Below are 24,401 nucleotides of genomic sequence, written 5' to 3' on the forward strand. Positions count from 1 at the left end.
TGTGAGCGTTTCTCACAGTAAGGGGCTAATGAATCTTTTATCATGTATGAGGGTATGTAAATGTACCTGTAGCACCTTTTTCAGAATATAACTTGTGCACAGTTCCTCGGTGAAGCGGGAGCAGAGTTCATGGCAGAAAAAGACGTTTTGCCTGTGCTGGTCCCTCTGTGTGGCAGCTCCTTCCTGTGCGCTTATCCGGGGCGCAGGCCCAGCACCGCTCCTCTGAGAGACCTCCGAGGTCAGCCTTTCGACACCAGCACTTCCATCCCGCTCCCCTTCCTATTCTGCCTGAGTCTTTTTCCTAGCCCTTATTACCTACCAACTTATGACATTTCCATTTGCTTTATTTGTCCAGGAGAGTAGACTTTGTTCTTCTTTATGGTTGCATTCTCATTGTTTTAAATACCCAGGACATAGGCAGGTGCTCAATAAATCTACTGAATGACAAAAATATAACAAAGGTGTCCATTCTTCTCTGTCCCCAGCTCAGGGTGTCCTACCTAGGCAAGCCCTAAAGTTCAAGTACAGCTCTCCCCACTCCCACCAATGCTCGAGAGGTCGCCTTAGAGTAGCAGCTTTCAAACTTTTTTGACCATGACCCTCAATACATTCAATCCCACTGTGCATGCATGTAAGTGTACTATATTTAACTGCAACAAGCAAAAAAACCCTTACTATGAACAGTGTTTTCTATTTTTTCTTTCTTTTCTTATTTTTAAGGTGTTGGTCTCCACCCCTTGAATTGATTTTGCCACCTACTAATGACTGGCCACTGACAGTGTTTGTAGGAGTCGTCAGAGGTCTCATTTGTATCCTAGTTGCTGTGTGACTGCTACTAATGCAGATTCCTGGTTCCACCCCAGACTTAGCAAATAAATGAGAGTCTTACTGGAAAGTCCGCATGCTTCGCAAACCCTCTCCCTGACCACACCAGGTGATTCTGAAGCCTGATAAAGCGTTAGAGTCACCACTTAGGAGTTTATGACTGTCTTGAGGCCTCATGCAGGGATGTGTGTTTGGCAGGGCCTGATGAACACTAAGGGAAGGGGTTGATTTTCCAGTTCCAGTCCAACTCAGTCCCTGAAAAGTGGAACTGATGATTCCAGTTTTATAAAAGTAAATCTATTCCCATATAAGCCCCTTGCACTTTCTAGTCCCATTGCTTGAAGGAACTTCTGGTGATTTTCCTCTGCTTTCCTGCTCCAGGGCCACACCCAATGAAGAGGCCCAGCTTTCCCCAAGGACCTGAACCCCTTCTTCCTCTCCCTGCCCTACACAGTCTCTTTTCCTTTCATACAAAATCACCTTCTGTTTTCTTTGTTCTTACCATAAGGATTACTAGCCCTCCCCACCCCCAGCCCTTAGAACAAAGAAATTCTAACCACAATCTCTAATGAAAATGTCCATTTCCTTCCCTACCCCTAGAAGAGGGTAAATGCCGTTAGAGGTCTTCACCCTCCCATTGTGATTGATCCCCCCCACCCGCCTCCGCCAAAGAACCTCACACAATTTACATTCTGAAAACCTGCTACAAGTATATTTATTGATCCTCACACCATAATAGAACATTAGCCCCAAAGTGTATGCCATACATCCAAGCTAACAGATTTTGCAGACAAGATCTCATTTAATTCTTGAAGCAGTCCTCAGAGATAGATACTATTATCACCCCCACTTTAGAGATGAGGAAACTAGGCACAGCTGGACTAAATCATCTGACCAAAGTCCCAGCTGGTAGCTGCCCTTACTAACCTCAGGGACTGAAGCCTTAGGGGCTGAAAGAAGGGGAGGACTCTCTCCCATTTGTATAGTGGCCTGGCTGCTTGGAGGTGCCTCAGGGTAGAAGTAGGTGCCTGAGTGCCTACATGCTGCAGGACATAATGATGTTTCTCTTTCTGATTTTGCTCTCACAGTGCCAGGTCTAATGAACTCAGAATACCCTCTGACATCCAAGGCCTGGCTCCTTCTCCCTTTGGCTGAGTTCTCTCCTCAGCCCTCTGCCAAGTCCTCCTGAAATGGAATTTGGGGGTTGGGGAGCAGCATTCTTCTTGTGTGCCCAGAAGTAGTGGACTGGAGTGCCAGCAGAATGTTCAATTTGGGTTTAGACTGATTTATCAGATCCTAAGAAAAAAAGCCCCAAGACAGCTCAGGTACATGCTTATTTGCATAGTCCAGTTTTTTAAATAAATGCATTAGTCTAGTTTTTTAAATAAATGCATTAGTCTAGTTTTTTAAATAAATGCATTAGTTTTTTCAATGCTAGCTTAACATTTTTTTCAAATTAAGAAAATTTGGATGAAAATACTTTGGGGAAATCAACCTAACACAGACATTCCTCATTAGGCATTAATACGCATTAAAAGATTATTCGCTATATTAACCATAAGTCAAACTGTCTGGGTTCCACTCTCATTGCTACCAATGACCCCTGGCAAGTTACTTAACCTCCATAAAAATGGGGCTCATCATACTTTCCTTGTAGCAATAGTAGATGCTTAGCAGTTGCAGCTTCTGTCTGTGCTCCAAATACTGACTTAGTGTTTTAATTCACTTAACCCTCAGCACAAGTCTGTGAGGTAGATAGCCTCCTTGTCCCCACTTTACAGCTGAGGCCCTGGAGGGTACTCAGCCAGTGGGGAGCCACATGGGACTTGAGCCCAGACCGTCTGATACGAGAACCTAGCTTTAAGCTAGTTCTTGTCTAAAGATGCCTCTCAAAAAAAGACTGTTGTATTACACGATAGAACAGTTATAAAACGCTTAGCAAAAGCCTGGTACCTATAAATGCTCAGTGAAGTCTCCAACGGTGACATTAACATTTGGTGTTTTATGTTTGTTGTAAAACAAACACGCATACAACGCGACTTAATTCAGCAAAAAAAAAAAAAAAAAATCCCGAACTAAAATACCCTGCTGAAGCAGGCGGGATCTGGGCCAGGGTCCGGTGGACAGTGCGTGGTGAGGGGTGGGGGGGTTGCTACCCATCGAGCGTGCAGTAGGAACCGGAGGGAGGAAGAGCGGTGGCCGCCGGTGGGGGCCCGGAGGCGGGGTCAGAGAGGCCCCGCCCAGCAGCCACCTGCGACAGGTGGAGAGCTCGGCGCGGGGCGGTTGCTCGGCCATGTCTGCGGAGAGAGCGGTACCCGAACCCGGACCCGGACCGGGACCAGCACCTGAGCCGGAACTTCTCTGCCCGGAGCACGGCCAGGCTCTGGAGTGGTTCTGCTGCTCCGAGCGACTGCCGGTGTGCGCCGCCTGTACGGAGCTGGGCGGCCGCTGCCGAGGACACCGCATCCGCCGGGCGGAGGAGCGCGCAGAAGAGCTGCGGGTGAGCGGCCGTGGGTGCCGGAAGGCGGGGGGCTCGGGAGGGAGGGCGCACCGAGCGGGGGAGGCGCGCTGGGCGAGATCGGCCTGGGACGCGGGGGCGGGCCGGGAGCCCAGGCTGCGCAGCGGTACTGGCTGCAGAACGAGGCGGTTAAAGGGTGTGGCTCCTGGACTCGGGCGGACCTTCGTACTCCTCCGACCGTCCTCCTTGTGAATCTCAAAATCCTCTGAAAGTCAGTGCCTCCGTCTGTAGTTTGGGGGCAATAATAGCGCGAGTTTATTAGAGTTATAGGGTGATATAAATACGATAATAGGATCACATAGTGGCGAATCCAGCTGTCCAGCTTTCTCCGTTGCCCTGTTGAAGAGCCCGGGAACCCGGCCTGGCCTTGGGCAGTAAAGGGCTCCGCTGCTCCAACTCCCACCATCCTGGTGGAAGCTGATCTCTGGTAAAGCGAAACAAAATAAAGCAAACAAACAGAAAAACACCAGCCCCTGCACACTCCTCAGCCCCAGGATTCAAACCCCCTCCTCTTGTCCACTGCTCAGGCTTCCTGGTGAGGTGCTTTCTTTTCCCTTTCAGCATTGGCTTTGACTGTACTTCAAGCTGGTTTAAACGGAGTGAACGGAGGGGGCGGGCAAGTATCAGGAGGTTCCTACTGGAACCCTTCACTAGGGTTTCTTTCCACCTCCGACCTCCACTTGGCTCCAGGCTGGTCACCTTTCTGTCACCACCCCTCCCTGAACTGCTGAGATTGGAGAGTTGAAGTCACCCTGGGACTTCCTCCCTCTTTCTACCTTTACTGTGGCCCCTGGGGATTTCCTTGCAATTTGATAAAAAGCCTTCATTCTTCCAACCTCTCCCTGGAGTTCCGCCCAGTTGTGAAGCTGAGGGCTCTCCCTGGAAACTCGCCTCTTCAGACTGGACTCTTAATGAACACCTCTGACCACGTGCTGGGGCTGGGCAGGATTCAGTTTTTTAGGGACACCTGAAAGCTCCTGGTTGGCCCTATTTGTCACCACGATCCACGATAGTGATTATGGAAATAAACTTGGATAATGTATGTGGTTTAAATAACCTCCATTATGCACAGGAACTTTGCAAGTTCCAAAGTACTTAAATATTCATGTCATACCATCCAGACCAAGCTTGCCTGAAGTGTTGGTCCTACCTACATTTTTTAGATGAGGAAACTGAGGCCCAGAACAGGACTGTAACTCCTCCCAGGTTTCTGCTTCTGCTGTTCAGGGCTGGACCAGGGCAGTCATTGACTAGACCAGAGGAAACCACCTCTTTGCTTCAGTGGTTGGAGGGAGGAAGTGATGTTAACAGGAGTGAGAATTTAATGAAAACCTTTTTTAAAAGATGCCATCAGGACTGAATTTGAGTGGTGGATGGCGCGAAGGCTGGGGGAGGGAGAGTGGCAGGCCTGATGCTTGTTTTGGGAAGCACTCATCCTGGGTCTCCTTCCCAGAACACTCCTGAGGCCCTAGGTATATTCATCTTTGCCGAGAAGAAGGTGTTTCTTGCCCTTTCTCCCTCCAATTTTGATTAGATTTGGGCTTCTGTGCACTCTCCTCCTATTTCTCCAGCCAGCAAAGAAATTTTGCTCCAGGTCAAGATTATTCCTGAAATGGGCAAATACAGCACCAGTTCAAACTGCTTGTCACTTACCTTCTGGATTCCTGTCCCTGTAGCTTTACAAAAAGCTACTCTCAGCTCCCTCAGTCCTGTGGTGGGTGGCAATCACAGCTTCCCCCCAGCCAACTCAATTCTGTCACCTTGTATTTGGCGAAATGTAATGCTAATTCCTAATTTGGGGGTGTGGGGTTTACAAGGGCTTCCAGAACAGGTAGCTGAGCTGCCTTCTGCAAGATAGAACTTGGGTGATGCTCTTAGGGGAAATAGTGGAGGGGCTGCTGCTTGGAAGAGCTTCCATTGTTCTGTGGAGAAGTGGAGGGCAAAAGCGGGGGCATGGCCATATCTCCTTGGGTAAGTTACTTCTCTACGGGTCTCAGCTGCATTTATAAAACTGTACCCTGCTTGCATGGGCGATGCTCAAAGGTTTGGAGCTGTGAACTGCTGAACTTCTTGTGGTAAAGGAAATGGATTTTATTCATTCAACAAATATTCAATGTTTGTTTATTCAGGGCCTTCTGTGTGTAGGAACTCTCTTCTAGGTAGTGGGACATAGAGAATAAATCAAAGTCTTGGTGCTTAGGTTCCAGTGGTGGGGGAAAGATACAAAAAAGATGAACACATAACATACAGTCAGGAATGATAGTACAAGGGAGAAAAATGAGCACAGTAAGGAAATGGGGTGTGGAGATGGACAAGGAAGACTTCTGAAGAAATGATACGTGAATGGAGTGGAGGGGAAAGACATAGAGACATGTGGGAGAAGACTGCTGGAGACAGAAGAAGAGACAGGTGCAAAGGCACTGAGGTCAGGACAAATTTGGTGTGTTTATGGAACAGAAAGAGGGCCAATGTGGGGGAGAGTGGTAGGAGGCAACACTGGGGAGATAGGCAGAGTCACATCAGGTAGGGCCTTGTTGGCTAAGGTAAGAAGCTTGATCTCATATTGCTGTGGGTGTATTTGAAAGTCATTGGAGAGTTTTGAGCAGGGACAGTGACCTGATCTGATTTTCTTACAAAATGTGGCAGTGTCTAACTGTGGGGTTCTAAAATAAAAAGCCCAGTTAGGAGGTTCTAACAGTGATTTCTGTGAGAGATAATGGTGACCTGGGTAGAATGGCAGCAGTGGAGGTGACCAGAAGTAGCCAGAGGAAGGATAGAGAAACTTCGTAGATGTTTCGTAGGCCTCACTGATGGATTAGATGTGAAGTTGGAAAATAACAGCTGGGGTTATAATGAGGTTGATGATTGATGGTGCTATTTAATGAGTGGGGGAATACTTGGGGAAGAACAGTTTGAGAAGCCATGTTCTCCTGCTCAGGTGCATGTGCGAAGAGTCAGGTAGCAGCTGAGTATGAAGGAAGATTGAGAGTGTATGTAGGAAAGTGATGATAATAATGGGTCATGGATTTTCAGGATCAAGATAGAACCGAGGCCATAATCCAAGGTGATGGGCAGTGAAAAGAGGTAAGACTAATGTATTGGCATCTCCAAGTGAGCTGCCAATTCTAGAGTTAGTGGTCTAGAAGGATGGGGAGTGATAGCCAGGGTATGAGATTTTCGAAATGAAGGTTTTGGAGGTGGTACAGCTTTCAATAATGATGAGGTCTAGGATATAACCACGGGAGTGGGTGGTAGAAGAAGGATTAAAGAAAAAGCCAGTGGAATGGAGTGAGTGGGTCAACATGGATGAAGATGCCATGGGTGCTGTTTGTGTTGCAGAACAAGATTGTGGACCAGTGTGAGAGACTGCAGTTGCAAAGTGCTGGCATCACCAAGTATATGGCTGAGGTCCTGCCAGGGAAGAACCAAAGAGCAGTGGTAGGTAATTCTTCCCCTTTCCTCTCTACCCTGGGTTCTCTCTTAGGATAAGACCCCAGCCTTAGAGGCTTGAATCAGTCTAGGGCCCTTTCCTAACCTCACAAATTCGTTGCTACTAACACAAAGCTGGACGCCCAGGAAAGGATGGTTTCTTATCTCTCTGAGCCTTGGTTTTACTGTACGGGGAGAGTATCACACTGGGTGCAAGGACTGCTAGAAAATGACTTTTGGGGGGTAAGGGATCCAGAAGGGTAGCATTCTTCTACCATCTAATTATTGAGTATTCTTTTTTACATTGAGTATTTTTTAAAAAAATATTTTATTTATTTATTTTTAGAGAGAGGGGAAGGGAGGGAGAGAAACGTCAATGTGTGGTTGCCTCTTGTGCAACCCCCACTGGGGACCCGGCCCGCAACCCAGGCATGTGCCCCGACTGGGAATCGAACCCACAGCCCTCCAGTTCACAGGCTGGTGCTCAATCCACTGAGCTAGACCAGCCAGGGCTACATTAAGTATTCTTTATGACAGTCCTTTGTAGTAGATGGTAGTAGCATCGCTATTTACAGATGGTTAATTGACTTGACCTAGGTCCCACTGCCTCCTGCCAGTCAGTTCTGTGACATGTGTTTTCTGACTCTCCAGCCAGTGCTCCTTCTGCTGCACCCCATTGCTAATCCTTTCTTTATTCAGTTGACTCATTATCATGGCTACATCTCTCAAGGATGTCTTTTTTTTTTTCTTTTCTTTCTTTCTTTCTTTCTTAAATTTTTTTTATTTGGAGAAGGGAGGGAGAGAAACATCAATGTGAGAGAAACATTGATTGGTTGCCTCTTGCACTCTGCCAACTGGAGACCCAGGCATGTGCCCTGACCAGGAATTGAACCAGTGACTCTTCGGCTTGCAGGATAACAGATGCCCAAGCTATTGAACCACACCCAGTCAGGGCTCAAAGAATGCCTTTCAAGGACAAGGGCTATGAACTTCTTTCTGCACATTCTCTCTCTTCTTCCCCCATAATAGTACATGAGAATGGACCATTGGATTTAGTAACATGCACAGCATTGGAGATCCTGACAGGGGGAATTTTGTAGGGTGGTGGGGTGAAAGTCTGATTGGAGTGGGGTTCAGAGAGAATAGCAGAAGAGCAATTTGGGATAGTTAACACAGGTAACTTTTTTTTTTAAATTTTATTTTTATTGTTTTTCTATTACAATTGTCCCACTTTTTCCCTCATTGCTACCCCTCAGCCAGCCCACCCCTTCTCCCACAGTCCATCCCGACCCCGTTGTCCATGTTCATGGGTTATTTATATTAGTTCCTTTGCTAAAACCTTCCCGTACTTACCCCCTTCCCTCCCTCCCCCCTCTCCTCCCGATAACTGTTACTCTGTTCCTTTTTTAATTTTGTTCATTTGTTTGTGTTGTTCATTAGTCTCCTGTATTGGGTGATAGCATATGGTATTTTTATTTCATTTTCTTTCATACCTGGCTTATCACAGGTAACTCTTGAACCTTGCTGTAGAAGGGAGCTGAGAAATGGGATGATAGTGCAGAGAGATGAGGGATCAACAGGGTTTTTTATTTTGTTTTTAAGACGAGAGAAGTTACTTTATGTGTGTATGCTGATGGGAATTTTCCAGTAGAAAGGGGAAAATTAATGATGCAAGAGAAAGAGGAAAGTCAGGTACAGCAAAGGGGGTGGGATCCAGTAAACAAGTGGAAGGGTCGGTCATGAGTAAAAGCATGGGCAGTTCATCCACAGAAACGAGGAGGGCAGAGTGAGCACAGGTGCAAGGAAATGGGTCGGTGATGGGGAGAGCTTGTGGAAGATCTCTTCTGATTGCTTCGATTTTCCATTATTTATAACCTTTCCTGTAGGTTCTTAATGATGCCATTTGTCAGTATATAGATATGTTTTGTTCTCCATCAACTTGTTAATATGGTAATACAGTCATAGAGTTTCTAATGCTAAGCCATCCTTGAATTCCTGGGATAAACCAACTTAACTTGATCATAATGTGTTTTTTAAAACTTGTAATATTGAGAGAATTGTAGATTCACATACAGTGAATATAGATTCACATACAGTGGTAATGTCGTTTCTAACTGTGGTACAATATCAAAACCTGGAAACTAATATTGATATAGCTCCCCTTATTCAGATTTTACCAGTTTTACATGCACTCATTTGCATGTGTGTATTTAATTTTGTGCAATTTTATCACAGGTATAGATTCACGTGACTTCTACCATGATCGAGATACAGAACAGTTCCATCGTAAGGATCTCTTGTGCTATCCTTTCATAGCCATGCCCTTTTCCTCCTTCCCCCGTGTTATTGTTATATAAAATTTCTGGGTTTGGGTTGCTAATCTTAGCTTAGGGCCTTTAAAAAGGATTTTTGCATCTATACTCAGGAGTGAGATTAGCTATGAATTTCATTTCTTGTATAGTCCTTATCAGATTTTGGTATTGAGGTTATATAAGCCTTATCAAAGAGTTGGGAGACAGAACCCTCTATTTTCACTGAAGGAGTTTGTATAAGATTGGAATTATCTGTGCCTTGAATGTTTGGTGCCCTCTGTTAAACTATCTGGGCTTGGTGGTATTTTTGTTGGTAGAGTTTTAGCTACTAATTCATTTTTCATCATAACTATAGGATTTTTCTTGTTTTTTTTTTTTTTTTTTCTTTTTCTTTTGGTTTTAGTAAATTCTTTCTGGAAAAATTATCCATTTTGTTGTTGAATTTAATGCATAATGTTGTTCTTAATATTGATCAAAGTTGTCCCAGGTTTGTCTGTCATGTTAATCTTCAAAGGACCAACTTCTAGTATTTTAACTGGTTTCCAGTTTCCTTTCTATATTTGGACTCTGGGGAATTTCCTTTACTTAGCTACCAGAGCAGCTTCACTTTTAAAAGGATGCTTTGAACTATTTTTCTAGCATTTCTGTGTTTCGTTCTAGAAGGGTTTTTGTTTTTTTTCTTTTTAAGTTTTATTTATTTACTTTTAGAGAGAGGAAAAGGGAGGTAGAAAAGGAGGGAAACACTGATCAGTTACCTCTTGCAAGCCCCCAACCAGGGACCTGGCCTGCAACCTAGGCATGTGCCCTGACTGGGAATTGAACTGCCGACCTTTTGGATCAAAAGCCAGCGCTCTATCCACTGACCCACACCAGCCAGGGCCATTTCTGAAGGGTTTTTAATTTACTCTGTCATATCTTTGGAAAGGGAAGTTGTTTTTTTCTTGTGCTATTTATTTCTGGGAATGGCTCAAGAAGCATGTTGAAGTTGACAGGCATTTTCTAGTAAGGGAGTATCTGATGACTCTTGGGTCAGGGTTTGTTCTTGACCCTGATCACACAGTATAAACACGGCTGCAGAGGCTTACTGCTGTGGGCATCACCCAGTGGGACAGGGAAGAGCAATAGGTGCTGTTACTGAACACACATGCCAGCCTTGTTCTATTTACATGTATTAACTCATTTAATCCTCACAATAGCCTTATGAGATAGATACTATTATTATCCTCAGTTGACAGATTAGAAAACTGAGGCATAGGGACAATCAATAACATGCTTGAAGTTCCACATCTAACAAGCGGAACAGCTAAGATTTGAACTTTGGCACTATTGCCAAAACCTAATATCCCAACGCCTTTGTTAGGTTGCCTCAAGAGAACACTGAAGTGGAGTCTGAACTCCTGGTTCACTGGGCCGTACACTTAGCCAGTCCTTCTTCCCTATTGGGCAAATTATGGGTCTCCGTTCCTTCTGTTAAACAGGGATAATTGTCACCTGCACTGTACAAAGCAGGTCTTCAGAGGCAGGGCACAGGAAACTGGTGGCTATCCATGACTTTCTGGCATGACTGTTCTCCTCTCACTTACCTGGCAAGTGGGCAGGCACTTCATGCAACAGATGCCTTTGGGTAAGGTGGATTCCCAGATGGCATTGGTATAGGGGGATAGTGTTGGACTGAGAGTCAAGAGAACTGGGTTCTAGTCCCAGCTCTGTCACTGACTTGGCATGTGAGTGCTACCAAGAGATTTTTGACTAAGTTGGAGAAAATTTCCCACCAGCCATTCAGTAAATATTTGAGTGCCTACTGTGTGCCAGACACTGTGCTAGTAGCTAAGGGGCACACAATAACTTCATTGGCTGGGAATTGAAGGAGGCCTCCTATGTGGCCGAAAAGGATTCTACCATGGAAGCAGCTGGAATGGACCTATTAGGAAATAATGAGGTTTCTGTTCTCAGACATGGTCAAAACCATCAACTGGGCCACTGTTGGCATGGATCCTGTTGATGGGGATGACTGTAGGCCCTCCTGTTCTGCAGTTCTGTGATATCTTACCTTGGTCTCTTGGTCCTGGTGTTCCCATCTGTGAAATAAGCGGGTGATTCTGGTTGACCTCTAGGCCATGCCCAGCCCTTCCATTCTGGGGACTTGATTCCACGGCCTGGATGTCTGGATTTTACATTTCTTTACCCTAAACCATATTTGGGAACTCAGGGCTGGGGTGGCTTGAGCACTGTTACTGCCACTACAGTGCTCATGGCAGACATTGCTAATCGAACTCCACACTTCTCTCGGCCGAGCCCAAACCCTCCTGACCTTGACTGGGGCTTTGCCAGGATCCAACTGTTTTGTTTTTTAATTCCTTGTTAGAGCACGGCGAGCGCAGCACGGGAACTGGTCATCCAGCGCCTGGGTCTGGTTAGGAGTCTGTGTGAGACTGAGGAGCAGCGGTTGCTGGAACAGGTTCATGGTGAAGAGGAGCGGGCCCACCAGAGCATCCTGACACAGCGAGTACACTGGGCCGAGGCTCTGCAGAAGCTCGACACCATCCGCACCAGCCTAGTGGACATGCTTACCCATATGGATGACCTCCAGCTGATTGTAAGTCAGGCGAGGGTAAGGGCATGACCAATTTGGCCAGTTTCTCCAAAACGTCTGAAAACATCGAGAATGCTTATTGGTAGGAGGTGGGGCAGGGATGAGGCAGGGGAATAAAATTATTATGGATTTTTTTTTTTTGCACCTGGTAATTATTCTTTCAAAAGTGAGCAAATATTTACTGAGTGCCTACTATGTACTAAACGTTGTGCTGTGAGGTGGAGATACAGAATACAGCTGTCAGTGACTCACAGCCTTATGGAGGAGACAAATACATAAACTAATAATTAGGATAGGGAGGGATGTGTGCTGTGGTAGATGACATTCCTGGGAGCTAGGGACCCACAAGCCAAACTTGAGGGGGTCAGGGAAGGCTTCCTGGATGAAGTGGCTTAGAAGCTGATGCCTGAAAAATGAGAGTTGTCACTATGTTGAAGGAAGTGCGGAGGTAGAGAGAATTGTACTTGGAGAGCTGATAAGGGGTCCAATATGAATACAAGCAGTTCATCTGGAAATTTCCATGATTAATATTTTGTTACATATCCTTTCAAAATATTTTATATAGCTATGCAGATACCTGCTTCTTTAAGGGTCAGTGTGACATCTGAATAAATATGCCAAGCAGAGAAATGAGAATGTAGAGCAACTGAGCTGTCTGTCCCATTGCAGTTCAAGTAGGACAGTTTCCATGACTGCCCTAGATTGTGCATTCACTTAGCCACACAGCTTCCATGTACAGAGCACATTCTGTCCCAAACACTGGGACAGTCACAATGGAAGATTCAGAAAGGGCCCAGCCATCTACTTGCTGACCATCTTGATGGGGAATACAATGTTGGGTAAATATGTGCTTGTCTGGAAGTGTAGTTGAGGGAAACTCAGGACACTGTGGGGCACAGGGGACAGAGTGATTCATTCTGAGTACAGGATTGGGGAGATACACAAGGAAGAACCCATATAGCGCTGTGCTATGTCTTAAAGGAGTGGAACTTTTTATTCTAGAGTTTCTGTCCCTGTGGAGCCCTCCACGCCAGTTGAATATATTCAAGTCTTTACTGCTTGCTGGGTTTCTGGTGCCACGCCTGACTCTTGTTTTCTTATCTTACAGCAGAAAGAGCAGGAGATTTTTGAGAGGTGAGTATGGCCCCATAATTCACTTGGGCAGTCATAGAAACCATGGCCTTTGGGCCTCTAAATAGTCCGCTGCATTCAGGCTCCTCTGCTCCTGGGAGAAAGCCCAGGGTGTGCGTCTGAGTGACGTCTCTGGAGCCAGGCTTGCTGGACAGGGGCCTTCCTGGCCCTAGCTTGGAGAACTGCCTTAGACCCATGTGTAAGGGCAGGGAAATAATCACTTACCAATCAGGGGCTTGCCACAGTCTAACATTATTCTATTAAAAACTGTACAGTCACCCTGTTGGATGGTTTTACCCCTCCTCCTCCTTCTACAGATGAGAATGCTGAGGCTCAAAGAGGGGAAGGGACTTGCCCAGGCTCCAGAGCTGGGACTGGGACCCACACCTGACACCTGACTCAGGACTGTCTTCTCACTCCTGCTTTCTCTGATGAAAGAATCTTTGAAACCCTCAAAATTTACATTTCAATTATGCAAGGAGAAAATAATTTCACCAGACCTTACCTAAGTCCCAAAGCTGAGAACCAAGAGCCTGAGGAAGTAACCAAAAGGATCTAATTTGCCAGGCAAAGAAATTAAATTCTTAATCTTCCGTGCAAGATTTTAGAGCTGTACTTGGGGAGCACAGCCCATTCTTCTGATCTATTTTTGTATTTAAGTCTCAATAACAATACATGTGTATGAGAGACAAAAAAAAAAAATTCTACCAATATAAAGCTATTAAAATTAAAAATGAGTCACCCCTTCCCAATCCCATTCCCTAGAGGTGATCAGTTTTAACAGTTGGTTGTCTTTGGGACTTTCATACATATAATCATAGAATATATGGGTTTTTTTTTCCTCCATAAAAAGATATATTTTAAACACAGATGAGATCATTTTATACTTGCTATTCTGTAACTTATTGGGCTATCTTGGAATCTTTCCATGTCAATACATGTAAACGTACCTCACTTTTTGGAAAGTCTGTGAAGTATTCCCCAGTATGGGCGTACCCACACTCATTTGACTGTCTCCGTTAATGTGTGCTTGGCTTGTTCCTACTTTTTCCCTCCTGGAATCTTGCCCCACTTCTAAGCTTCTTTCTCTTCTTTATTTTCATCATCTTCCTCTAATACAGTGAGTCTGTCTTCAACGTCAAGCTGATGTGATTTTTGAAAACATTTTGATCTTCATGTTTTTGTTTTGAAATATTTTAAACTTACAGAAAAGTTACAAAAGTAGTATAATGACCTTCACCTAGAAATACTAATTGTTAATATTTTGCCGGATTTGCTCTTTCTTGCTGTCTCTTTTTTTCTATTTATCAAGTGTGTGTGTGTGTGTGTGTATAACTTTTTCCTGACCTATTTGAGAGTAAGTTCCAGAAAACATGATGTTCTGTTCTTAAATTCTTTAGCATGTATCTCCCAAGAACAAAGACATTCTCTCACATAACCAGAGTATAATTATCAAGCTCAGAACTTAAATGTTGATGTGATACTATTATCTAATACATCACATTCAAGTGTTACCAGTTGCACCATAAAAAACATTTGGAATGAGTCCAGGACAGCTGTTGTATAGAATATTCCTCAGTTTGAGTTAATCTGATATTGCCTCATGATTAGCTTCAGATTATGCATTTTTGGCAGGAATATCTCATAAGTGATATATTCTCAGTCTATCAAATTGGGAGGCACGTGATGTCACTTTATCCTATTATCAGGGATGTTGATTTTGATCACTTGGATAAAATGGTACCTATCAAGTTTCTTCATTATAAAGTTATAACTTCCCTTTTATAATCAATAAGGAATGTGAGGACGTACTTTTTTGTATAAATAGCCTGGTTACCTTCAAACTTCATCCAATAATTTTAGTCTTCATGGATGCTAAAGTCCTTCCTGAATTATTCATTTATTTATTTGTTTGTTCATTCGTTCATTTATTTAGGATCAATATAGACTCCTTGATTCTCTTATTCAGTGCATTACAATCTATTACTACTGCTACTAGTATTAATTTTTATCTTCAAACTGTCCTGGATTTGGCCAGTTCTAGCCCCTTCAGGCTGGATCCTGGATCCTTTCGACTTTTGCCCCCATTATTCTCTGAGCACTTGCTTGTGTTCTGGCACAACAAGGTGTCCTGGGCTCAATGTGTCCTTTTCCTGCCTCAGCCCTGGAACATTTATTTCTCTGGGGAGTCTTGGTTCCTTTTAGTGGGGAGTAGTATTTTAAAACTGAGATCGAGGCAGATGTGCATTGCTACCGGTGTGGCATTGCTTCCACGCCTTCTCAAGGGACAGCAGACGGAGCTGGGAAGTGTGAGTGTAATTTCTTTATTCATGAGTTTGTATCACGACTTTTAATTCCAATGGAACACCACCGGGTTTTTCCTTTGCCTTCTTCCATTCTATGTTCGTATCTTTCTTCTTTCACAGTGAGAACCTCAGTGCCCAACAACAGCAATGCAGTCACTAATTTATTTAGTCCTACAATACACAGAGTTGTTTGAGAATTGCTAAATCCGTACTACTATTGACAAACCTATTAGTAGAGGCAAGATTTCTTTGTAGTTCCTTGTGCTTTTAGACTGAGGTTGGCTACTCTCAAAGTACTGTATTCAAAAGTTGTCGAGCCCCTTCTAGCTGGGAACTCACTTGTCTGAGAGGTGCCTTTACTGGCTCCAGTTTTGTCTCTATGTCCCCGGCTGGGCTTAGCTGTGGCCTGTCATGGCAACAGGTCCTGCTGCACAGACCAGGCCTTCTGATCCCGGCCAGGGCATTGCTATGTCTGAACCCCAATTTACTCCCACTCCTTTGGAATCACGAGTTTTCTCTTCTGGTTTTCTAGATTCTGGTGTCTAGGATTGGTCTCAGATTTGCCCTGGGATTATGGCAATGCCAACACTGGCTCCTCCTTCCTCCCTACCTGATGGCTGGGCCCCTGAAGACCCAGCCCCATTGCTTTGAGAAGATGGCAACAGACCCTCTGTTGTCCTGACCACAAAGAGCCTTTGCTACTATAGCCTGTTCTTGGCTGTTCTAGGGCTCTGTTCACCTCCTTCCTCCCCAGCCAGGGAGTGACAGTCTTGCAAAGAGCTGGCATCCATGAGACATGCCCCACTGTCTGCCCCGCCCCCTTCATTAATGGGCAGAGCCATGGAATTTAGAGTGTATGCTCTTAGAACTGCTGCCTGATCCCAAAGCCACCTTCAGGATTAGTCAGTGGGACGTTCTTTCTCAGAACCCAGTTCAAAAGGCTGCAAAGACCTATGGCAAATCCCCACTTTGCTCTATACTCCTTTGAGAGTTCACCACAGGTCAAGGGATGAATTATGTTGAATGTTGCCTGGACTCCAGCTTGGGTTTGTCCTCTTTTTGCCTGGAGGAAGGACTTGAATCCAGCTCCCCTTTTTAGCTGAGTGCCTTACTCTGAGTCTCTGTTCTCTCCTGTCAAATGGGTAAACAGGTACCTCCCAGGTTATACCAAAGATGACGTGAGATTCTGTATAGAAAACAGCAAGTCCAGAGCCTGGCTGCTTAAATAAATGGCAATTCTTTTTGTTCCCAAATTTCCTTTCCAACCATCCCCACTGTGAGTGGAGGAGAGGCAGCTACTGGGAGCAGAGTGCTGTGAATAATTTACAGCTGGGGAAATAGAACTGAGTCCCTTGCTGTGTGACCTGCAGGGGTGTTTGCATTTTAAGAGCAGGGGAGTTGACAGCACCTGCTGATCAAACCAAGGGCAGCATTACTGTGGCAATCGGTTCTGGAGGGAGGTGACATTTTCTCTGAACAGGATGGTGGAGTGGAAAGACTGCCACACAAAGGTCCAAGAGGCCCAAGCCCTAGTCCCAGCTCTGCTGCTAATGTACTAGATTCACTGGCAAGTAGCTGCATACACAGAGCCGACCGACTCCAAGCTATGATACAGACACCAAGTAGTTACTGCCTTGTAAATCATTTGCCTTGTGGGAATTAAGGATTCTGCCAGGGAGGGGGGGTGTGTGTGTTCGTGCACGGGGGAAATGTCCACCTTCCTTTGGCCCCAGCCCTCTTTCGGAGGCCCCTCTCTGGGGCCTGGTTGCCAATCTTGGTGTCATCCTTGTGGGAAGAGGATTTGACTTCTGTTCCCATCCCCTTGCCCCAATCACCATGTATTGATCTAGATACATTTCCAGAACCTTTCTGAATCTGTCTTTTTTTCTTTCTGTACAAGGACCGAGGAAGCAGAGGGCATTTTGGATCCTCAGGAGTCGAAAAAGTTAAACTTTAATGAGAAGTGTGCTTGGAGCCCACTCCTGACCCAGCTCTGGGCAACAGCAGCTCTCAGCTCCCTCTCAGGTTAGGAGTTGCTAGAGCCCAGCACCAGCTGGAGCAACTGGGCTTCTGTCTGTCTTTCTGTCTGTCTGTCTAGAATTTGCTATGGGGTCAACACTGGGGACCAGTACATCTGGGAGTGATTCTGGGAGCAGGCTTGTCAGTGGCACCAAGGAAAGGCCTGGGGGCACCTGGACCACATCCTTCCTGTTCCCAGACCAACCTGCTGTGTAGCTGGGTCTAGGATAAATCTTGTTCCTGTGAATCATGTCCTCCTTTTGTTCTGCCCTACTGGGACAGCCCAGTATTCTTCATTGGCATCCTAGTTTCTCTTTAAGAAGATAAAACTGATGGCCAACTGGGGAGCATCTGAAACAAGAATTGAGCTGCTTGGAGTCACCTCACTTCCTCACATAACAAACCCTGACTCAGGCTATGGGCCTGACCTTGTGCTGCATGCTGGGGCCACACAGGTGAACATGACACGCTCTCCTGCCTCCATAAAGTCCCACCTAGTGTGGGGTTCTTGAAGTAGGCTTCCCCCAAGCTAGATAGAAGTATCCATACTCCCCGTTGTGGTATTTGCACAATTCACAGAATTAGGTTAATTAGTCGATTGAATTTTTTCCTCAAATTTAATCCTCTCCACCTCCCTGTCCTGTTATCCTTAAAATATTATTACAAGCTGGAATTCTCTAGAATCTTGTATCAAATATTACCTGATTTGCCAGCAGTCCCAGCTACTTAGTTGTTGGAGACTGCATACCTGATGTCTCGTAGCTCCCAGGGGCTGTGTCCCTAGGACAGGTCTGATCTGGAGGCTGCAGATTTGCCCAGTGGAATGCAGTATGATCAGTGCCAGATGCTAGATGTAGGAACAAAATGCTGGGTCTTAATTTTGCCCCTGCCACCAACTTGACATGTGACCTTGGGCAACTTGCTTCTCCTCTGGGCCTTATTTCTAGGGGGGTTTACAGATGAGGGTCTTAGATAATAAGTACTCTTATCATGGCCACAATTTATTGAGCACATATTATTGCTAGGTACTTTCCATGTATTGTCTCATTTGATCCTCATATCTACCATGTGGTAAGTCCTATTTTGATCCCCATTTTAAAATGGGGAGACTGAGACTCAGGGAGAGTAAATAGCTTGTATGAGGTCACGCTGCCAGTGAGTGATAAGGAAGCCCTTTGCTACCTGGCAGGACCAGGGTAGGGCTTGGGCAACTCTGCAAATTCTTTCTGGCAGGCACGGAGGATGTGCGTATCGACGAGAGGACTGTCAGCCCCTTCCTGCAATTGTCAGATGATCGAAGGACTCTAACCTTCAATGCCAAGAAGTCCAAGGCCTGTGCAGATGGCCCAGAGCGCTTTGACCACTGGCCCAATGCTCTGGCCGCCACCTCCTTCCAGGCTGGGCTGCACGCCTGGGTAGTGAACGTGCAGAACAGTTGTGCCTATAAGGTAGGCGTGGCCTTAGGCCAGCTGCCCCGCAAGGGTTCTGGCAGTGACTCTCGTCTGGGCCACAATGCCTTCTCCTGGGTCTTCTCCCGCTACGACCAAGAGTTCTGTTTCTCACACGATGGGCAGCATGAGCCCCTGGGGCTGCTGCGGTGCCCAGCACTGCTGGGCATGCTACTGGACTTGCAGGCTCAGGAGCTGCTATTCTACGATCCAGCCTCGGGCACAGTGCTCCATACCCACCAGGCGTCCTTCCCTGGGCCTCTCTTCCCAGTCTTTGCTGTGGCTGATCAGACCATTTCCATTGTCCACTGACCTTTGGCACTGGGGAGGCCAGACATGCCTCCCCACCATACTTTTAGGCCACCCTTCTACCCAGATCCTTTTCCTCAATGTTGCCCATCCCCACTGAGCAGCTTTAGGAGGGGTCAGCATCCATTTCAGATCTGGGTACAACCATTAAGTGCTGGGTATCTGTGGGGAACCTGCCACTCCCTGGGCCTTGGTCTCCCAAATTCACCCTGTGAGGCTGTCTTATTCACCACTTTATCTCTGGCATCCAGCCCGGTGCCTGGTGAGTGTGCAGTACATATTTGGCACGTGAGTGGTGGGTGGGTGCATGTGGAAGTGGTTCTCTGGCAGAAAAGCCTGTGGCTGAAATCCTTTCACCTCAGTTCAGTCCTTTTCATGACATGGCACATAGAGACAATATTCCTCTAGCACATGAGGACAATCTTGAAAGGATTTAGAACTCCTGCCAGGCTGTTCCTGGTCAGAGGACTCTAGCCTGGGGGTGGGGGGTGGGGCTATGTCCTCTCCCCAGGTCCTTCCTGGCCACTCAGAAGACCAAGAAAATCCTATCTCCAGGTAACCTCACTGCAACTCACCCATCAGCCGCCTTGAACCTGGCGCTGACCTCCAGCCCGGGCCCAATGCAGTAACAGGGACACACTTTCCCTCAGCTGCACCTGCTGGCCCCTTCTGACATAATGTGGAGACCTGGGGTGAGAACCTCAGCCACAAAGAGCTGAGCGAGTTAGAGGGCCAGCCTTAGAGAACATGTCCATTATTAAAGGTTTTAAAAGATTGAAAAATTACTTCCGTGTTCGTTGTTGGTAATTGGGCAAACCCCACAAAGGCCAGCTCAAACCTTAGAAGTGTGTTTACTAAGAATCTGATGTCCTCCTCACCCTCATGCACATTCCTAGGTACAAGCAGGTGGCTGAGCTCAGCATACACGGCCTAAAGGGCCCATAGTCTGTACTGTGCCCTGCATTGCTGGGACCAAGGGCAAGTCCCTTCCTGGTCTCTAATCACATTAGAGGAGTGGTCTTCACCTTTCTGTTATACTGGGGAACAGTTCAAAGGCCATCTTACCTACAACTTTAGATTCCTGCGTTCAACGATAGGACCAGAGCCCTTCCCACTCTTAAAGCGTGCTCAAGAATTTACTTGAAACACTGGGTGGATCAAACCCAGTCCACAAACCTATTGGCAACTTCTGTGGTTGCACTGACTTCTGAAGTCCTTGTGGCTCTGAGACCACAGCTCATGACCCTGTCCTCACCGCCTGACACTTGGGAAGTCTGAGAAGAGCTTCCCTGCTCTTCTCAGTCAAAGTCAAATTCTAAATGGCACCCGAATGCCCTTACACTGTGCTCCCCAAGTCACCAATCCAATTCCCCACAGCAGCCTCCATCCACAGTTCATAGGCTATTGCCTTTACTTTCCTGGCTGTTGGCACCAGAACATACTGTGCATGTGCCTGTCTGTGCTTTTCACCTGTGGTATCTCCCCTGTGCTTGGCACTGCCTAGGGCACAGACATGTCCAGTAAATACCAAGTAGAGAGGTGTGTGAAGAGGGGAAAGGGAGGAAGAGACCTGGAATTAAAAAAAACCCAGCCTACTTCTTCAATCTCCAGTAATCCTCCCCGCATTTCCACTCCTGCCTCCTTGGGCTCTCGTCCCTGTTCCCTGCGCTTTACTGCTCCACACTAACCCCCTATGACTGAGGTGTCCTTCAAGACTGAAATCCTTTAGGACCCTTTCCCTATTCTCCCAAGATCTCCACTGCACTATATTCCATTGGACGCAGATCCCTTTCTATACTTGCAACCATGTGGTCAAACCAATGGCTTTGGAGTCAGACATGTCTAAATTGGAACCCTGGCTCCCTCCTGTACTAGCTGTGAGCCCAGGCAGGCTGCTTAACCTCTGAATCCCTTGTAAAGTGGAGTTTCACACTACCTCTGCCCACTAGGTAGATCTGAGGGGCGGATCAAGTTTCTTCTCATGACTAACTGTGTGTTCCTTCTCTCATAGCTGTTAGACTCTGTGGTCCTAGAGAACATGTCCTTAAGCAGAGCTTAAGCTCGAAAAATTTTGTTGTTTTCCTGTTTTGCCTTTTGGGGTTCCACATAAGCTCTCTCAGGATCAAAGGGCCCTGCTGCTAAAACAAAGTTCGAAAGTACTGGGTTCGCCAAAAAGTCCGTTACATTTTTTCTGTACATAAGACATATTTCTCATTTTCACCAATAACTTTATTGATTTGGGTATTTTGAGTATGTTGGCTATCTCCCTCTATTGGCTTCCTGTGAGTAGAGGCCAGGGGTGCTGCTGAACATCTTCCAATGTATAATACAGCCCCACAGCAAAGAATTATTTGTCCAAAAATGTCAATAGTACCAAGAAACTTTGCAAACCACTTTTGACACATTTGATCAGTCACAGCACCTTCTCCATACGCTGCACAAATCTTTCTTGCAGTTGCAATTTTACCTTTCTTGAAATAATAAAGCATATGCCAAAAATGTTGCGTATTTTCTTCCATATTCAATATTAAAATGGCTGCCCCAAAATTCACCAATTTTAAGTTTTTAAAAAATGCACACTGATATGACAGCTGTCACAATACAATCTAACAAAATTGTTTCAAATGACTTTGAAGACAACTAGGTACTACTAGAGCCATTATATGGAAAAAACAGCGGACTTTTTGGCCAACCTAATATCTGGCTTTAAAGCTAGTTGGGCCCTCAGTGAATCTTGTTGGAGGTGAGGGGGACTTTGGTGGAAAAAGGGCAGAGGTGTGATTGATGAATGAACCATCTCAGAGACCAGGAGCTGGTTAGTGGGACAGGGCTGAAAGCCTCGCACTCACTGCTTTATAGGCAGAATGCACTGTGGAGGCTGCAGGGAGAGGGTGAAGGCCAGATCTCAGAAAGGAAAGGGCTCCCTGTCCCTAATGTTCGTTGGGCCCAGCCACTTCTCTCACCAGACTCACAGCCCTGTGGACGAGCCCTCCAAGCGGTCAAGGGCAGGCAGGAGATGGGGCAGTGAGGGGAGGATATGTTCTTGGGGTACAGAATCTTTGACCACAGGGTCTAAAGGCCCTGGGCCAACCAGCAGAAAGCTGTGCATGCCCACAGCCCGTGCCCCCTTATAATCACAGTGGTAATTGTCCCCAATATGGGCTGCCACTGCGGGTTCTACGTGAGCAAGCTGCAAGGCCTCATGGAAAATGCGGGGGTCTGGCTTCTGCCAGCCAGTAGCCCCGGAGGTCAGCACAAAGTCAAAATGTTCCCGTAGACTAAGACCCACCAAGATGTCCTCTAGTCGCTCGTCAAAGTTGGAGACCACTGCCAGCCTCAGACCTCGTTTTCGGCACCCCCTCAGGGTGGCCTCAGCTCCCTCCAACACCTGCCAGTAGCAGGGGCTGCTGAAGTCCTTGTACAGCTGGACAGCGATGGGGGCCACGGCCTGGGCATCCTGAACACCTGCTAGGTGGAAGGTCTGCAGGACCACATCCTGCCACCACTGACGGGGGGTGAGGCCGTGGCTCAGGCCATAGTTGGGGAAGCTGTGGCTGTGAGCCCTGAATACGTGCCTGAAGGCTTGTTCCAGGGCTGCGGCCTTTACCTCCAGCCCATGGGCCCGGGCCTTGGAGGCATATTCCTCCCCCACGGAGCAGCGGAGCCTTAATAGTGTGTCCTTCACATCCCATGTCAACAGTCGTATTGGTAGCCGGTGAGCCATGGGTCTGCAGGAGGGAGCCAAGTCCACCCAGGTGCACCTTAGGGTTCCAAGGGCCAGGAGGAAACTGAGCCAGACAAGACACACCTCCACTGCCTAAGAGTTGTTTCTTTCTGGGCCTTGTGGGACCCTTGGGTAGTGTTGTCACAGCAGAAAATCCTGGAATGAGATGCAAATAAAGTGGAAGTTCAGGTCCTAGAGTCATACAGACTGGGTTCAAGTTCTGGTGCTGCTGACTCACTGTGTCACCCTTGGAGTTTCTCTCTCTGAAGCCCTGTCTCCTCATGCGTAAGAGCACAAGGACTCAACCTCACAAGATTGTTGGACTAAATGAGATTATCTGTTCATTGCACAACAAATTTCTGAGCACCGATTATGTGCTAGATACTGGGAACAGGACAGGGCTTCAGCCCTCATGGCATTTATAGGCATTAAATAATAGGGGATACAGATATTAGACAAAGAACTACACGAAAACTTACATTTAATGAATGTAGCATGAACTATGAGGTTATATATAAATCCAAGGACCTGATCTAGTCTTTGTCAGAGACCCTGCTAGGCATATGAATTTTCAGTAGGGATCTGAAGAATGACTATGCAGGAAAGGGGTGGTGGTGGTGGTGGTAAGTGTTCCTGGAACTGGAAATAGCAAATGCCAAGGTCCTGGGGCAGGACAAAGAGTCTGGTGCTTGGGGTAGATAGGAGCCAGCTCAGGCAGGGCTTTGTAGGTCAAGGTACAGAAACAATTAAGATTGCTATTCCTATTGTTAGCAATGCTAAAGGCAGAAGGGTCCCTGCACACCATCTGAACAAACTGGTGTTCAGGGAAGACTGGGCCAGAGAGGGACAGCCAGAACTCATTGAGTCAGCAGCATAGCCAGGGCTAGAACCAAACTTCCAGACTCCCTAGTCAGTGCTCCTTCCACTGCTTAGACATAATTGAATTAAAAAACAAACACCTTTTTGGCAAACTTGTACAGCATAGAACAAAGAGCAGAACAGAGCAGCCTGGTCCTACCTGCCTCTAAGCCTCTCTGAGTTCCAGCTTTATCTTTAATGGAGGTAATAGTATCTGTCTGTGTGGACAGTAGTGAAAGCATTAGTGCCTCAATGCACAGGCAACAAATTTCCCAGCCACTTGTCCACAGGCTGGAGCAGCTTCTTCCCCAGATAGAGTTGATTCAGGTTTCCAGCTGAAACCTGAGGGTCCGGAGTTTAGGGTGCCGCCACGTTTGCAAAGGAAGGGACATGGCTGGTGAATCTGGGGTATGTCTTACAGGAAGCTGGTCAAGCAAATGAATTTAAGTCCGTTTGGAAGTTAAGAGAGACCCACCCGAAGATCCCTCTCACTTTGCGGGTGGGGCGGTGGAGGCCCAGTAAGGGGCAGAACTCGCCCAAAGTCACGAAGGGAGCCACTGGCAAGGCTAAGATGAGAACAGAAGGCTCTGGCTCCCGATCCACGGCGTTTTCCATTCCTGGAAGCCGGAGGTGGGGGCACAGGCCTCTCCCTCCCTCCCCTCTATGGCTCGGTGGCGGCAAAGTCCCAGGTATGCCTGCCATTAGAGCAGAACCTCTAGGGCTGCCGTCTGCAGCTTGACCTGGGGCGGGAGAGTCTTGGGACAGCCCCTTCTCAGCCCCAGCGCGCTCCTACAGCTGGGGGCGCGTCGCTGGGGCCCAGGACTCACCTGCCTCTTAGTGAAGCCGGTCAGGAAGGAAGCCGCAGCCCCCTGCCGGCTGGAAGAGGAGCGCAGAGGTTCTGCGCCGCGCCGGGCCCTCCTCTCTCGCTC

General features: G+C 46.8%; 2 protein-coding genes across 2 annotated transcripts; one reads left to right on the forward strand and one right to left on the reverse strand.

Annotated features, from left to right (window-relative positions):
• Window positions 1-3,066: 3,066 nt before the first annotated feature.
• On the forward strand, window positions 3,067-19,675 carry BSPRY (B-box and SPRY domain containing). Its single transcript, XM_090274588.1, has 6 exons — window positions 3,067-3,325; window positions 6,683-6,781; window positions 11,450-11,680; window positions 12,786-12,811; window positions 17,015-17,139; window positions 18,367-19,675. The coding sequence occupies exons 1-6, from the start codon at window positions 3,119-3,121 to the stop codon at window positions 18,891-18,893; spliced, it is 1,215 nt and encodes a 404-aa protein (XP_090130714.1). The 5' UTR covers window positions 3,067-3,118; the 3' UTR covers window positions 18,894-19,675.
• HDHD3 (haloacid dehalogenase like hydrolase domain containing 3) lies at window positions 17,047-24,401 on the reverse strand. The gene is made up of 2 exons (XM_090274590.1): window positions 24,300-24,401; window positions 17,047-22,770 (listed from the first exon to the last, which is right to left on the reverse strand). Exon 2 carries the CDS (start codon window positions 22,612-22,614, stop codon window positions 21,859-21,861), a length of 756 nt encoding a protein of 251 aa, XP_090130716.1. The 5' UTR covers window positions 22,615-22,770; window positions 24,300-24,401; the 3' UTR covers window positions 17,047-21,858.

This window comes from Furipterus horrens, unplaced genomic scaffold (genome assembly GCF_987537825.1).
Source record: "Furipterus horrens unplaced genomic scaffold, mFurHor1.1.pri manual_scaffold_4, whole genome shotgun sequence".
NCBI lineage: Eukaryota > Metazoa > Chordata > Mammalia > Chiroptera > Furipteridae > Furipterus > Furipterus horrens.

Bases quoted from the DNA above. Each gene is read 5' to 3' on its own strand.
- BSPRY (XM_090274588.1), top strand. From the start codon at position 3,119: ATGTCTGCGGAGAGAGCGGTACCCGAACCCGGACCCGGACCGGGACCA. The intron at 11,681-12,785 runs GTAAGTCAGGCG...CTTATCTTACAG, and splicing joins TGGATGACCTCCAGCTGATT to CAGAAAGAGCAGGAGATTTT. The intron at 17,140-18,366 runs GTTAGGAGTTGC...TCTTTCTGGCAG, and splicing joins AGCTCTCAGCTCCCTCTCAG to GCACGGAGGATGTGCGTATC.
- HDHD3 (XM_090274590.1), bottom strand. From the start codon at position 22,614: ATGGCTCACCGGCTACCAATACGACTGTTGACATGGGATGTGAAGGAC.